Genomic DNA, 16,099 nt, shown 5'->3' with positions numbered 1-16,099 from the left:
TTAACCTGTCCTGGTAAATCCTCAGAAATAACTACCCCCGAATTCCTCACACGCTGAGGTTAGGACAGTATGAAATATTCTATACTCTGCCTTTGGGTTTTTATGCCCTAGATGCATGACTTTGCATTTATCCACATTAAATGCCAGTTGCCACAGCTCTGACCATGTTTCCAGTTTATCTAAATAATTTGCCATTTGGCTTCTTCCTCCAGGAACATCAACCCTGTTGCAAATTTTTGTGTCGTCAGCAAATAAACATACCTTTCCATCAAGGCCATCTGCAATATCACTAATAAAAATATTAAAGAGAATGGGTCCAAGTACAGATCCCTGAGGTATCCCACTGGTTACAAGACCTTGCTCTGAATATACACCATTGACTACAACCCTCTGTTGTCTGTCACTCAGCCACTCCCTGATCCATTCAACAACATTGGGATCTAAACTGCAGTTTATTTATAAGTCTTTAATGTGGCACAGTGTCAAAGGCCTTACTGAAATCCAGATACGCAGTATCTACTGCACCACCTTCATCAATTACTTTAGTCACCCAATCAAGAAAATCAATAAGATTCGTTTGAGGTAAACCCATGTTGATCTTCCTGAGGTAAACCCACGCTGTTTTTAATCCTGAAACCCATGTGACTTCAGATGTTCAACCTTCAGATGTTCAATCCTTTAACATAGTTTCCATTAATTTCCCCACTACAGATGTAAGACCTGGCCTGTAGTTGCCCGACTCCTCCCTACTGCCTTTTTTGTGAATGGGCACAACATTAGCTACTTTCCAATCCCCTGGGACGACTCCTGTTACCAATGATTCGTTAAATAAATCAGTTAACGGTTTTGCTAGTACACCCCCAAGCTCTTTTAATAACATGGGGTGTATCCCATCAGGTCACCATGGACTTATTTGTCTTTACCTTAGGACAACTGAAGTAGAACCTCCGCCTCGATAAACTCACATATTTCAAATGACTCTTTTTTCCTAACTGAGGTCCCATTCCCTCATTTTCTTTTGTAAAAACTGAACAGAAATATTCATTGAGGCAGTCAGCTAGACCTTTATCCGCTTCTACATACATTCCTTTTGTTTTTAATCGAACTAATCCTTGTTTTACTTTCCTTTTCTCATTTATATATCTAAAAAATGCTTTATCTCCATTTTTTACTGACAGGGCAATTCACTCTTCTGCATGTGATTTGGCAGCTCTCTTTCTTTGCTTCTTTCTGCCTAATTTTATAGATCTGTCTATCTTCCTCACTTTGGGTATTTTTGTATCTACTAAAGGCTGACTTCTTGTCTTTTACGATTTTGACCACTTCTGCAGAGTTTTTTACTCTTACTGACCAGCCTAATACAATTTTCTGTTATCTTCAATAATACAACTTTTATTGTATTAAGCACTGCGTAAACTGTTGGCGCTATATAAATAAAAGATAATAATAATAATAATATTAATAATGATAATCCCATTTCTCCTGGACTCCATTTAAATTGCCCCAGTCTGATAGTGACTCCTCTGCACATATTCCCATTTTAGAAAAGTCAGCTTTTCTAAAATCTAAAACTTTTGTTTTTGTGTGGTGTGACTGTTCGTATATTAAACCACACAGACTGATGATCACTAGATCCCAAACTTTCACCTACAGAAATATCCGTTAACAAATCCCCATTTGTGAGCACTAAATGCAATACAGCCTCCTTACGAGTTGGTTCCTCAACTACTTGTTTTAAAGATAATCCCAGTAGGGAGTTTAGAATATCCGCACTCCAGGTACAACTAGCTATTTTCGTTTTCCAGTTCACATCAGGGAGATTAAAGTCACACATGATTATAACATCCCCCTTCACCGTCATTTTAGCTACTTCCTCTACTAGAAAATTACCTAGTTCATTTACTTGTCCTGGGGGTCTAAAAATCAAACCTACACGAGTTACTTTAATTTTGCCAAATTGTACTGTAACCCGAACAGACTGTGTTCTCTTCACCAACTTGTGTTAAGTTAGATTTTCTGTTATTTTTCACATATAGGGCCGCCCCTCCCCCTTTCTGTCTTTTCTATATAAAGAGTACCCCGTTATAGATATGTCCCAGTAATTTTTCTCATTATACCATGTCTCAGTAACAGCCACTATATCAACATTCTCAGTTGCCACAACTGTTACAAGTTCGTGGATCTTATTCCCTAAACTGCGAGCATTTGTAGACATGACCTTTAGCTTGTCGTTTAACACTAATGCTGCAATCTCTTTCTGTCCTTGTTTTGGGGGCAAAATATATGCTTCTCCCTATTATCTGTATAGACCAAGCCCGACGTCTCCCCGATGTTCGCACACAACCTCTGCTGCTGCCGGCACGTCTAACAGGCCTTCTGCGATGGGGCATCGGTGTCACATGACCTTCCGGTGCTCCACCATAGAAGCCCCGGCGGAAGTACCGGCCAGCAGCAGCGGAGGTTGTCTTCGCGCATAAAGCAGATGTTCACCGGCTGCCAGAGAGGAGGATCCACCGCAGTACTGCAGGAGATCTGGATCCTCTTCTCTAGCAGCCGGTGAATGTCTGTGCAATGTGCCTCCGGTGCTACCCGACACTTCCACCGGGGCTTCTATGATGGAGCACCGGCGTGACCTTCTGGTCCTCATAGAAGCCCCGGTGGAAGTCCCATGTAGCAGCGGAGGTTTTCTACGAGCATGGCACAGATGTCCACCAGCTGCTCCCAATTGACACCAGGGAGTCTGGAGCATGGTGGACAAGTCTAGGGATGCACTGTCAAGGGGGCATAAGGCATATCCGGTATCCGGGGGGGGGTGGCATATCGGGGGGCAGAGTGGCATATCAGAGAAGGGCAGAGTGGAATATAGGGGGTATAAGGCATATCTGGGGAGCAGAGTAGCAAGCCATGGGGCAGATGTGCATAACTGAGGGACAGGTTGGAAATAAAAACAAAAAAGCATTTTTCTCAATCAGTTTTTATTAAATATTAAAAAATTGTTTACATGTCAATATTTACTATTTACTATGTAGGGTAGTCTTACATTCAGGCTTTTTTTTCTAAATTAATATTCAAATTATGGGGTCATCTCATAATTGAGCCAATACAGTTTATAGGATTGAAGCTTCTGGTAGCGCTACCCACGTTTTTTCAACTTGCTGTTTTTTTTTTTTTTTAATTCTCTGGATATTTCTATTATCTCCCCAGGCTCTCTTATTGTGTTGATCTGCCCTATTAAATTTTCTATTATGGTCTGTATTATAGTTTTGGTTGTTTTTGTACACATTTTATATGTTCCTCTCTGGTAATCTTCTTTGTTTCTCTGTAATTTTTTGCTTTTCATGTCTATAACTTCCTTCTCTAATTTTTGTATTGTATCTTTTAAATTCTCATTTTTCTTTTCTATTACAGAAGGATCATTTTTATGGTGAAGGTCATCCTCTATTTGTCTAATCTCGGTCTCAATAATTGCTTAAAAAGTTTGAAGAAAGGCACTATCCAAAAGAACTACTTCCGAATAGTTTTGAACCGATCAAAAAAGACAGTGTGTAATAAGGATCAGACGTTAAAACAGGGGTTTGACTACTCCTTCCTAACAAAATATAACAACAAAGCATTCAAAATTATAAAAGCAATTAACAGATGCTGGCCTATTTTAAAACAAGATAGCATATTAAAAAATATCTCCCTGAAAAACCTAGAAACATCTATAAAAAAAAAAAAAAAAAAAAAAAAAAAAAAAGTTTAAAATGAACCCTAGCTTGTCCAAAAGAACGCCAGGTTTCTATAGATGTGTAAAGTGTCAAATTTGTAGTATGCAACCTACAAAAAAGTATGCAACCTACAAAAAAAGAAAAACTATTTTACATGCATTGTTTTCAATGGGTTTAGAGACCGCCCATTGTCCTTAAGGGGTTAAATGTACCATAACGGGAAAGAATATAAAATAAATCATTTCATTCATTCTAAATCACGCAATGTAATTTACTTGTTAGAACGCAAATGCAGGATTCTGTATATTGGCCGAACCTCCAGAGAACTCAAAGTAAGAGGTCTAGAACACCTAGGAGGTATACGAAACAATAGCACTAAACACAGCATTCCCAAACACTGTAATAGTTGCATTCTCATTTTCTGAATTCCAAATTATAGGAATTCAACAAATATTATTGGCACAAAGGAGATATTAGGTAAATCAATGTTTATTGTTTTAACATGTCAAACGAAGAAGGGTACAGGAAGAAAAGGGGTTAGAGGGAGAGCAACATCAGAGTTGATGATCCAGCATAATACAGTACGGTATGATACATACAGCCATTGTGTGACAGAAGTTGGACACGAACATAGATCATAGATGTGATCATAACAGGTCCGCCTGGTGTGACAACATTACAATTCGGTACACTACAGTCAAACCACAATGTTACATAATCAATAGGTACAGGTAGTGTCATAACGTAAGGATGTTGCGGGCCGCGAAGCTTCATGGCGCGCTAGTCCCCAAGTTAATACAGAGTGGTGCAGTACATACAGGCACAATGTGACACAAAATGACCCCGACACTCATAAAGTGAGGGTGTAATGTTCTGTGGAGCACTGCGATTCAGGAGGCGAAAGGACTAGATACAGCGGAATACGTTGCTGGGGGGGGCTGGGGGGGAGGGGAGTTCAGGGCAAGGGAGGGCAAACACATCAGGTGAGGTTATGGGGGAAAGACAACGAAGTCTGGACAGTAGGTGGGAACGAGCCATGCGCGACCGGATGCCTTCAGGGCTGTGCAAGAAGAGTCCGTAGCGAATCGGACGACAGATAAGATAGCCAGCTCGCCCAAACACCCGTGTACTTTTCCATTTTATCATTAGACATATGAATGAGCTCCCCCATTACTCGTATCGCCTCCACGCGGGATACCCAAAGGAGCAGAGAAGGGGTCTCTGTGCGTTTCCAGAATAATGGAATTAAGCTGCAGGCCGCATTGAGAAGATGACGTAGCACCGTAGATTTAACCAGGGTCCGTGAGGGCCCACCGTGCAGAAGAATGCTCTTCACGGGGAGAGCGGAATCAACCGACTCACCACTTCCCCTGAGCCTCGAAATACGCCGTGCCAGAATGGTTTGAGACTGCTGCATCCCCAAAGATGTAGATAAGTACCGGGTTCCGCGCCGCATCTCCAGCAGGAGGAATTGCTGCCGGGGAAGAGCCTAGCAAGGTCCGATACCACATCGCCAACAGTTTGTAGGCTGTCTCCTGCATGCTGGTTGCAATGGAGCATTTATGTGCCAACGCGCAAACCCCATCCCACTGTGGTTCGGTCAGAGTCTCACCCAGGGCGGCCTCCCAGGAGCCAACAAACCTCGGCGGCGAGGACAGGTCTGCTGCCATCAACAGACGGTAGAGCGAGGAGATTCCACCCCTGAGCAACGAGTCTCGGCTAGCGAGCGTTTCAAAGGATGTCAACGCTCTAGAGATGTGGTGTCTGCCCAGGATAGATGACGCATAACGGGTAAGTTGAGCATATCGGAAGCGTTTTAGCAGAGTGAGCTCCGCGCCAGGGATTTTGCGTTCGATAGGGAGTATGGTGTTTTGACCCCACACCGCGGAGAGGAGCGTGCGCGGGGGCAACCCCAATGAGTCTCGGAAACTCTGCTCCATGCCAGGGGGGAAGTCAGGGTTACCCTCAATGGGGGTCAGAGGAGAGGGGAAGGAGGTGAGAGTCCCACTCACGCGCCGCAAGCGCCATACCATCAACATGGCGTGGACAAAAGGGTTCCCTGACCTGGAGGAATGGAGAGCCCCAGGGCGGATCCCCCCACAAGATGACAGAGGGACCTGCGTAGTGGCCTGTTCCAAGGAGATCCAGAGCTTGGCGGGTGGAGCGAAGCGCCATTCGAGCATGCGCAGAAGGTGAGTAGCCCGATAATATCCCCGAAAGTCCGGGAGTGCGAGTCCCCCCTTCTCCTTCGGCCGAATAAGTGTAGAGTGCCTTATTCTAGGGCTCTTACCCTGCCAAACATACCTGATGATTAGGGATCGAAGTTCTGAGAAACAAAGGAGATATTAACCAAGAACTCTCCAAAAAAGAAAAAGTATATTTAATATATTTAATTAAGCCTGTTCAGCTGTTCCTTAATGCATTAGGGCAATGTGGGGGTTAATCCTATCTCTACTGTTTTGTGTCCGTCCCTGATATATGCACGTCACTTTATGTATTGATGCTGCGGTTGTGCCGCCACATACCAGGGCCCTGACATAGCAGCAGATGTTGTCCAGAACAAAACAAAGTGAGATCCTGCATGCACCCTGGAGCAGGCATGAGACATGGCTCTACAGACGAATGTGCTGGACGCTGCAGGCTAGGAGTAGGGAAGCTAAGCAGAGTAACAGCAGAAACAGAGCAAGCAAGAGAGACAGAGCAAGAAACATAGTCAGACAAGACATACATGTACAGGACACAAGAAAGGACAGGGAACAAGGCAAGGAAAACAGGGGATGGAGTGAGGAGCTGGATAGGATATCTTAAACTGGGACATGAGGAGAGGAGCACCGAGATCCTCAGATTATTCAAGGAAAAGAGGGCAAAGGTACATAAAAAGACTGACACATAAATACAGGAACTAGCCTAGGACTATATGATAACAATTGGAGATTTAGTCACATCTTATGGCCATAATATGCTTAGCCCACCACTACTCCAAAGTACTCCAATATTAGGTGGGTCCTAGCGCTGAATTACTAAATACCTAAACATTGAATCTAAATACAGAACAGAGATAAAACATACCTAGAGACTGCAGACTGAGACTAACATAACAAAAAGGTGGGACAAACCTTATACAGGAAATAGAAGCTGAAGCTAAGAGCAGGACTGGAATCAAAGAATCAGAAGTCCAGAGCATAAGGAAATCCAGGAACGGATACAGCAAAGGGGAAACTGTGGCGAGACAGGGGAACTTTGGCGAGACAGTGGAAACTAGAGCTCGGCAGCCTGAATGGGGCCTGACAACTTGTGGAAGGGAGATGTTCTCCGGGGCGGTCCCTTTTAATGATGTGGATGTTTGACTTCCCTTTCTTTTGCTATGCCGATATTGGAAGGGCTTGAATAAAGCTATACACCAGCTATTCCGATAAACGTCATATGTAAAGGGGGCATACCACGCAAAACCAGGAAATGTCCAGCTAATAAAAGCCGGCAAGACATTAAACAGGAACACAGATACATACACTTTAATTTGTTTGATTTGTTATTATTTTAAACAGATTCTACATTACAACTCTCCACAGGAAGCCAAACTTGTATTTGGCGAAACGGGTTGAGATCAGATTGGGACCATTTGGATTTTTATTTTGTGAGTAAGATCAGCTCGACTCTTATACCAAAAAGAGATTGTGCATAACATTCTGTTGTGCCAAAATTTGTTTGTGTAATTTTACCACTATTGGAGTTTTTTGATCTTCCAGATTTTAAAGAAGATAATAAAAGGATATTTTACTGCAACTTGCGATAAGCCTTCTCTTCATCCTATGTTTGTGAGCGTAATCCATTATAATTTTTTGAATATTGTGCTTTTACAATATTGCACTATTATCGTTGTTATTTTCTCCCATGTACATGCTCCCCAAGTTGTGCTGATCGAAAAACCAATACCTTATGATAGCTCCTGTGGTATTTCTCAATGTTAATCAGCCAGACACTGACTAAGAAAAGTCTAAGTAGGATCCCACTATGTAACATTGCCAAAAAGAAACTGGCTCTTTAAGTCACCCATAAAACCACTGCCATGGACTGCAAATAAAAGATGTTTATCTGAACAACGCAGCTTTTTGTCAATGCTAACCTATGTTACTGAATACATTACTGTATTTGCAGTCCATAGGCCTTCCCCTTTAACCCCATAATGACAATTGACTTTTCAGACACGTCAGTCACTAACATCCAGTTAGAAACAATTGACGTGCCAGGACCGCTTTCTTAATTCAAACGGTGTTGCTGTAATGCCTCAATGTCAAGTCATTAAGAAACACCAAGATCGGCATCAGGGGCCATGTTTGGCCCTTCCTAGGGCGTCAACGGCCACCATATACTGTACAGGCACTCAGCAACACTGAAAACCCACCCCAGGACGCGCTGTGACAGCTCCAGAGAGCAGTCACAACCGCCACTGCACGTGATCTTGCCACGTGTGATTTTGACGCGTCCTTTCAAAAAAAAAGTTGAAAACGTTTGACAGAGAGTCTCTCTAGGTAAAGGTACTGGAGCCCAGCTTTCTAATCAATGTGATTAGTAAAATAAATGTAAAAAAATATTTTTATGAGAAAGTCCTAAAATTAGCGCTTTATTTTCTCCCATGGAAAGAGTTAAAATACTGGCATGTTAGATGCCCATTGGGTGTCTCAGTTAACACACAGGGAAGGATGACCACATATCTAGTTTCTAATTTGAAAAATACACACGTCCCTAATGTGGCCTTTTAACAACCCGACAAACCCATGCATGAATCAGTGTACACAGGAGATGTTGTGTGACAGGAGCTGTAAATTCATACCTAAAGTACAACGAGTATGGGAAAACTACAGACACAAAAAAAAAAAAATACTACTGCAAGCTTTGACAAAGGCTGGTGGTAAAATGTGGTAAAATAGTTTAAATACCAGCATTTTAAATACCCAGGGGTGTCTACCGTATTTGCTTGATTATAAGACGACCCCCCCAAAATCTGAATATTAATTTAGGAAAAAAAGAAAAAGCCTGAATATAAGACAACCCTATAGGAAAAAAGTTTTACTAGTAAATGTTAATTCATGTAAACTATGTAAACTATTTTTTTAATAAAAGCTATGCTTGAGAAAAATATTTTTTTGTTTTGATTTCCTTTTATTTTCCAACCTGCCCCCCAGTTATGTACATCTGCCCCCAGGCTTGCCACTCTGCCCCAGAAATGCCTTATACCCCCCTATATGCCACTTTGCCCCATGATATGCCTTTTGACCCCCTATGTGCCACACTGCCTCCAGAAATGCCTTATACCCCTATATGCCACTCTGGCATTTAGGGAGTTAAAAGGCACATTATGGGGCAGAGTGGCATATAGGGAGGTATAAGGCATTTCAGGAGGCAGCGTGGCGTATAGAGGGTTAAAAGGGATTTCTGGAGGCAGAGTGGCATAAAGGGGGTTAAAATGAATATCTGGAGGCAGAGTGGCATTAAGGGGTTAAAAAGGCATATTATAGAGCACTCTGCCTACAGAAATGCCTTCTATCCCCCTTTTAACACCCCCCCCCAAACTTACCGGTGCTTCTGAATCCGTGGTGTGTAGTCGGGGCAGCGGGTAGACGTCCATCACGCATACACCCTCTGACTGTCGGGGAAGGATGGACGCAGACAATCCCCGCTGCTAACAGCACCTCCTTCCGGCTGCAGCGGAAGTTGCCTACGCGAATCGCTTAGACGTCTACCCACTGCCCCGACTACACACCAGGGAGTAGTCAGAAGCACCAGCAGCAGAGGTTACCAGACAGGAGGATCCAGGTCCCCTGCAGCGCTGTGGAGGATCTGGATCTTAGTCTCATAGTCAGACCTAGTTGAGGTCTGATTATAAGACGACCCCGATTATAAGACGAGGGGTATTTTTCAGAGCATCGAGGAAATACGGTATTTTTTATAGGGCACACTGTATTGGCCAGGCTCAAAGATGCACTAAATAGGGCATGGGCAGTGGATCACCAAATGTCAAAGTTCAACATTGAAATATGCGCGCATGTCCCAAATGCGGCCCTTTTGCCCCCAAAAAAGCCAGGCAAACCCATGCATGGGTGGTATCACTGTACTCGGCAGATGTTGCTGAAAACATATTAGGGTGTTGTGGCATTTACCAGGAGCTAGAAAATTTCTTTCTAAAGTACAACGTGTGTGGGAAAAATACACACACAAAACAGTACTGCAAACTTTGACAAAGGCTGGTGCTAGAATTAGCGCATGGAAAGAGTTAAAAATACTAGCATTTGAAATACTCTGGGGTGTCTAGTCTTCAAAAATATATGGTTTGATAGGGTAAATTGCATTGGGAATTTTGTCTAAATTTGTCACCATATTTTATACTTTTTTTATAGTAAATTATATAATACAATCAAAATAACGACATCTAAAGAAAGCCCTTTATACAACTTGTGTGGGTTCAGTAAACGGGAAAGAAGAAAATACAGCTAAACACGAGCACCGCAGAAATGTTAAAACTAGGGCTGCAACTAACAATTATTTTGATAGTTGGCCGATTATTTTTTCGATTAATTTGATTAAAAAAAAAAAATTACATTTTTTATTTATTTGAAATAATTGAATAAAGTAACATAGGATGTTAAAAACAAATGGCAGAATAAAAAAAAAACTTGATACAAAAGCATTTCTTGTTTTTATTTCCCAACCTGCCCCCCAGTTAAGCACATTTGAGCCCAGGCTTGACACACTGCCTCCCTCCCGCCTTATATACCCCAGTATGCCCTATACCCCCTGATATGTCACTCCGTCCTCCCCAGGTATGCAATTGAGTTCTTACCGGTTTTTGAATACGTCAATGTTTTCCATAGACCATTCAGCTAATGTGAGAGCAGCCTCCCATGTCACCAGACCCGTAGTTCCCTCCGAGATGATTGCAATCTTTTCTGAGAGAGTAATATTGTCCCCAGATGGCTATAATAAACATAAATAGAAGTTGTTGAAGGCCCACATAACAGAAGAGAGCAGAAAACATGTTTCTTCAGTATGAGGTTGATTGTAAAGCTTCATTCATCCTTAGTGTTCTGTTTACTTAAGTTGCATTGCAGTATTGGTCCAGGCCTGTTTTTTTATATTGTAAAACTTCAATATATTGTCCATAAATGCCTTGACTGTTCATGGCTGTCATTACTATTACCACTTTAATTCTGTTATAAATAAAATAACCTGATACATCCCATTAATAAAAACAATGTTCAAATTATTATGGTTATTATGGTTTGTCTGCTGGTAGACTATGAGGTATATTTGTCAAGTGGTTCAGTTTTGCAAAATGTGATATACCGTATTGGCCCGATTATAGGACACCCCGCCTACTTTGAGTCTTTAAAGTGGGGGTGCTGCCTTTAATCTAGGTTTAGCGCAGGGATGCGCAATTTGTATCGTTTGATGCCCGGGACATGCAGTACCGGGTGCCGGGCAGGTGTTTTTTTTTTCTCTTTCTTTATCATTTAGCAGCAGGGCTAGGATCCAGGTCCCCCACAGCACTGCAGGGGACCTGCATCCTCCTCTCTCGCAGCCAGTGGACATCTGCTTGATGCAGACAACCCCGCTGCTGCCAGCACTTCTGCCATAGCTTCTGCAACGGAGCGTTGGCGTGACATGACCTTCTGGTGCTCAATCATACAAGCCCCTGGCAGAGGTTGTCTGAGAGGTTCACCGGCTACCAGAGAGGAGGATCCCCTGCAGCGCTGCAGGAGCCGGTATCCTCCTCTCTGGCAGTCGGTGGGCGTTTGAGTGATGTGTGCAACCTCTGCTGCTGCCGGCACTTCCGCCGGAGCTTCTCTGACGGAGCGCCGGCTTCACATGACCTTCTGGTGCTCAGTCATTAAAGTCCCAGCGGAAGTGCCAGGTAGCAGCGGAGGCGGTCTACGCAGATCGCATAGATGTCCACCTGCTGCTCCCACTAGACACCAGGGAGTCTGGAGCACAGGAACAAGTCTGGGGATGCACTGGTAAGTCTGGGGGGCAGAGTGGCATAGTTATAAGTAAGGTGGATTATGAATTAAAATGGCTATTGGTTTTCCAAATTTCTGTTTGTATATAACATATCCTGTCAAAAGCAGGACTAACTGTGTAATAGAAACCAAAATTACATTATGTAAAATGTGTATTTTTTCTTTAAAAATACATTTTTCTTTAATATAGCCCCAAACTATAAGGGTGCGGCCTATAATCGGCCCAATATGGTACTACAGCTATGCAGCTTTAGGTCTGGCATGGCAGATGTTCTGGGGAGGGGGCAGTGACGGATACAGTTGGTGTTGCTGAAATGCCTCGACATCTAGGTATCCAGCAACGCTCATAAAAAATTTAGGGGTCCTGTATCATCGTTCCTAGAAGCGGACGTATTCACCATATTGAAATGCTATATGCTGCGCCCCTATATAGAGGCATTCAGCAACACAAAAAAGTCAGGAGCCCCGTTTGATCACGCATATGAGCGTTTCAAACTGCCACTCGAGACATGCTGCCTCTAACAAAATGGAGGCACCCATTCAAAATAAAAAAAGAGTTCCCAGAGGGCCTGTGCAGACACTGAAGCCAACCATGCAGGTCGGTGGAGATCAGTGAAATAAAATTAAAAATACATTTTCAATGTTTTTTAATATAACAAAATGTTATAATAATTTAAAAAAAAAAACCCACAGGGATGTCACCATCATAAGGGATTCATCTAGTTGAAAGAAATAATGTCTGACTTTCCCCCTGGTATGTCTGGAGGTGGTTTCTTGTTGGCGACCTCTGCTGATTCCCCGACGATTGGGTCCTATATGGGTGGCTCTGAGCTCCTCCCTATGTCTGCTCTTTTTGGCGCTGCCGCTCCGTCGCTGCTTCAGACGCACGCCTTCGCGTCTGCACGCTATATTTCCTGACTGCCCCGATGTCTGTTGGAGGGGTGGGTCGCAGGGTGGGTCCGTCCTCCATATTTGGTGGGACTGTCCCCTTATTGTCCCATTTTGGAAAGCCGTACATGACACTTTACACCATTTCACTGACTTTCCTCCTCCTTTTCATCCTGTTAATTGTTTGCTGCATCACACTTCTCTGTTAATATCAGCTTATAAGAAATCGGTGGTTCGGAATTTGTTAAATGAGGCCAAAGCTTTAATTCCCCTGCACAGGGGTTCGCCGACTCCGCCTTCGCTGCAAGAATGGGTCGGGAGAGTGGAAAATGTACGCCATCTAGAGGATTTGGTGGCTAGGTCTACTAACCGAGTTGATAAGCATGAGTGTCTCTGGTTCTACTGGTCACGCTTCTTAACTGACCCTGCGACACAGGCCCTGAGGTGTTAGGATGTGTGGGTGATTTGTGTTCCTACTGCCGATATTTTCTGTACCTTACTTTACCCTGCTGCGACAGGTGTTTACTGTTCACTGTATGTTTTCTGTGTCTTCCCCCCCCCCCGTAAATTCATACCAAAAGTACAATGTGTGTGGACAAAAATACTAACACAGATTTTGGCAAAGGCTGGTAGTAGAATCAGGGCATGGAAAGAGTGTTTTCAAAAATATATGGTTTGATGGGGGTAAATGGAACTGACCGGCTTCAAAGATAATAGCACATGGGGACAGAATAACTAAAATTAGTAGAAAATAGTTTTGACATAGTAATATGATACTTGTACTTATTATAACGTGCAAAAAAAGCTAAAGTCAAGACAAATAAATATGAGAAAAAGTGCTATTGAGACATTTCAGCAACACTGTTTAAGCTTAAGATACCTGGCACCTCATTGGTCGTTAAGGGGTTAAACTGTTTTCAGCAACCATCCCTTCTCAGCAAGTTTGGCTGTTCCTCACCTAGTTTTATTCCTCCTACACAGCTGTGTGTTTCAGTTATTGATTGTAGATGTAGATTTCAAACTACATATTAAATTGATGATCAGTAGCATCTGTTATAATAGTTTAACCATACAACTAACCTAAAAGTATACCTAGAACAATTGATACTGTTTTGAAGGCAATTAGTCGTTGCAGTATTGATTTAAGATGTTTATTCTGATTATTTAATTTGCAATTTCTTAATAAACCATTATGTCTGTTTTACAAAATATTCCTAATTTTCACACCTAAAAGTTTGGCACTGTATGGTGTATGTAAGAATATGAGTTTTTTCAAGCGGATTAAGTCCTCAGTTAACTTCTCTAACTTTTATGGATGAGTCAGGAGGTCAGGTGTTGCAGCTACGGGATACCACACTGTCCAAGTCAAATACAAAAACTCTCTTATGGGACCTCATTTAAGTCCTTAATCTTATGTAACGCAGAAGCACTAATGAGTTCACTATAGCTCAGCGGTCTGTAATTCCTGTACCAGCACCCTACCCTTATTTCTTTGTCGATTACATCAGTGCTTTAACATGGGGTAGATTTGCGTTTGGGAGGGGGCACTGATGGATTCCTGGGGAGACCCCTTGCCTGCCCACCCCCCTCTTATGTCTAAGTCACCCTGTGCTCAATGGGGGGGGCACAGGGTGACCAGAAAACCCTGTCTGGTCTGCCCTAACCAGACACTCATGAACTAGCCGGCTCTACATAGCCGGAAATGCTCCATACACCTGACGGAGACCTAGCCGCAAATCCATAGAACCGTGCAACGGCTAGGAACTGTGAGATGCCCGACAATAATTGGAACTGCGTCGCTATGACCACCGTTTGCCTCACCATGTCGCTCTTTTGGGGTTACAATATGCTTGTGGTGAGGAACGCTCAGTAGTTACATAGAGGGATCTCCTTTTGGAACCTTGATTTTACTACCCATCTTTAGGATCAGGGGTTTACCCTACCGTGGCTCTAGAACTCCAGCCTGGCTACCAAGCAGATTATTCCTGGGGATGTTTCCAACACCGTCGCTCAGGGTCCCAAGGTCGGATCAAGGCGCTTTTTGAAACATAACACCCTTGGACCCTGAGCTCTCCATCGGTACCTCGCAATTGATGCCGCTCCATTGGAATCAGTGACTTTTTGTCAGGTGAGCAACTGTATGGAGGTGCTGGGCTGTCTGGTAGTCGAAACAATTTGTTAATGGGATTAAACTTCTGATCCAATTTTACTGTCTGTATAAATATCTGCGCTGTTCCGAATAAAGTCAGTTCCTTTTTTTACCTCAATACAAGTTCTGTCTTGTTATCGGGGTAAGCTAAGCCTTGGTGCTGTCAGGCGAGTAAAGCACTTATTTGCTATGTTACAGTGCCACCGAGGTTCCTGAGAGGCTGTGTTTCCATCTGTCTTCGACGGTATTTCCACCTGACAATCCCAATGTTGTATTCCTTGCGACTACGGGCAGAAGGAAGCAACGTCTGGCAGGTGTACCCATTCGGGTCGTTCCTGTCACAATGGTGGCAGCAGTGGTATGTTTCCTTCCAAAGGGAATGTCCAAACCACCACTGGGACTAACAGACCAGCTGACTGTGGAGATGCGGCACCATCAGCGGCAGCTATGGCAGAGGAAATGAGCTGGTGACAGGAACGCATAGTGGAGAAGTTCCATAACAGAATGCGGAGAAGGTTGGCCACCCGATCCAGAGAAGCAGTCTGGACGACGTGGTGGCCAAGATGGACAGGCAGCTCACCCGGGACCTGGATCTACGTAGAAATGCGATGCTGGGAGCCGATGATAACAAGTGGGGAATTTGAGAGGCGAGTCGAGGACGCATTAGCGATCTGGGGAGGGCTGATTCCAGAAGAAGTACGCCTGGAATGGAGAGCCCTGATTAAGCTAGAGATGTGGAAAGGTGCAGTGGAAAATTGGTACAGCTGCCAAGGCAAGGGGTCTCCCCAGAATCCATCAGTGGTCCCCTCGCAAACTCAAATCTTCCCCATGTGTTCTCAGCCTCAAGGGGTTAGAGTGACACACTATATGCCACCCAAACCTACGACACCATAAAAGCACACTCACTCAACTATAATAAATTACATCCTGTAAAGTGTAAAAGTACAATCTTGATTAGTTGTCGTAAAAAAAAAAAAAAAAAAAAAAAAAGTGTGGCATAAAGACCAGAATGGAGGGACACTTCTCAGGCATTTCGCTTCTACGGATGCTACCGTATATTTTCCTTTGCCAAGTCTCACATATTATACATGACATGAAAAGGCAGAGTCACTTAAACACAAGGTTTCTCAGATTTAGTGTTGATGTCATATGTCATCCTTACGCGAGAATGCTTAAAGGCTAATCCCACTGTCCCCTTAATTACTAGCATTACATTAAAAATATGTTTTCAAAAATATTTTGCTTTGTTTTTTCTTGTTAAAACAGTTTTAGATTTTGCACAGTACAATGTTCTCAGGGAGCTGCAGAATCTTACTGCCATGTAGTACAATGGCTTG

General features: G+C 43.2%; 1 protein-coding gene across 2 annotated transcripts in view; it reads right to left on the bottom strand.

Annotated features, from left to right (window-relative positions):
• Positions 1-16,099, bottom strand: part of EEF2KMT (eukaryotic elongation factor 2 lysine methyltransferase) — a 104,702-nt gene that overhangs the window by 22,841 nt on the left and 65,762 nt on the right. For both annotated transcript variants that reach the window (XM_053472123.1, XM_053472122.1), the window contains one exon: positions 10,549-10,682. In XM_053472123.1, coding sequence (XP_053328098.1) covers positions 10,549-10,682 — 134 coding nt within the window. The remainder of the gene's footprint in view (positions 1-10,548; positions 10,683-16,099) is intronic.

Source organism: Spea bombifrons, chromosome 7 (genome assembly GCF_027358695.1).
Source record: "Spea bombifrons isolate aSpeBom1 chromosome 7, aSpeBom1.2.pri, whole genome shotgun sequence".
Taxonomy (NCBI): domain Eukaryota; kingdom Metazoa; phylum Chordata; class Amphibia; order Anura; family Pelobatidae; genus Spea; species Spea bombifrons.
Note: the sequence above shows the minus strand (reverse complement) of the source record. Positions and strands in the feature narration are given on the sequence as shown.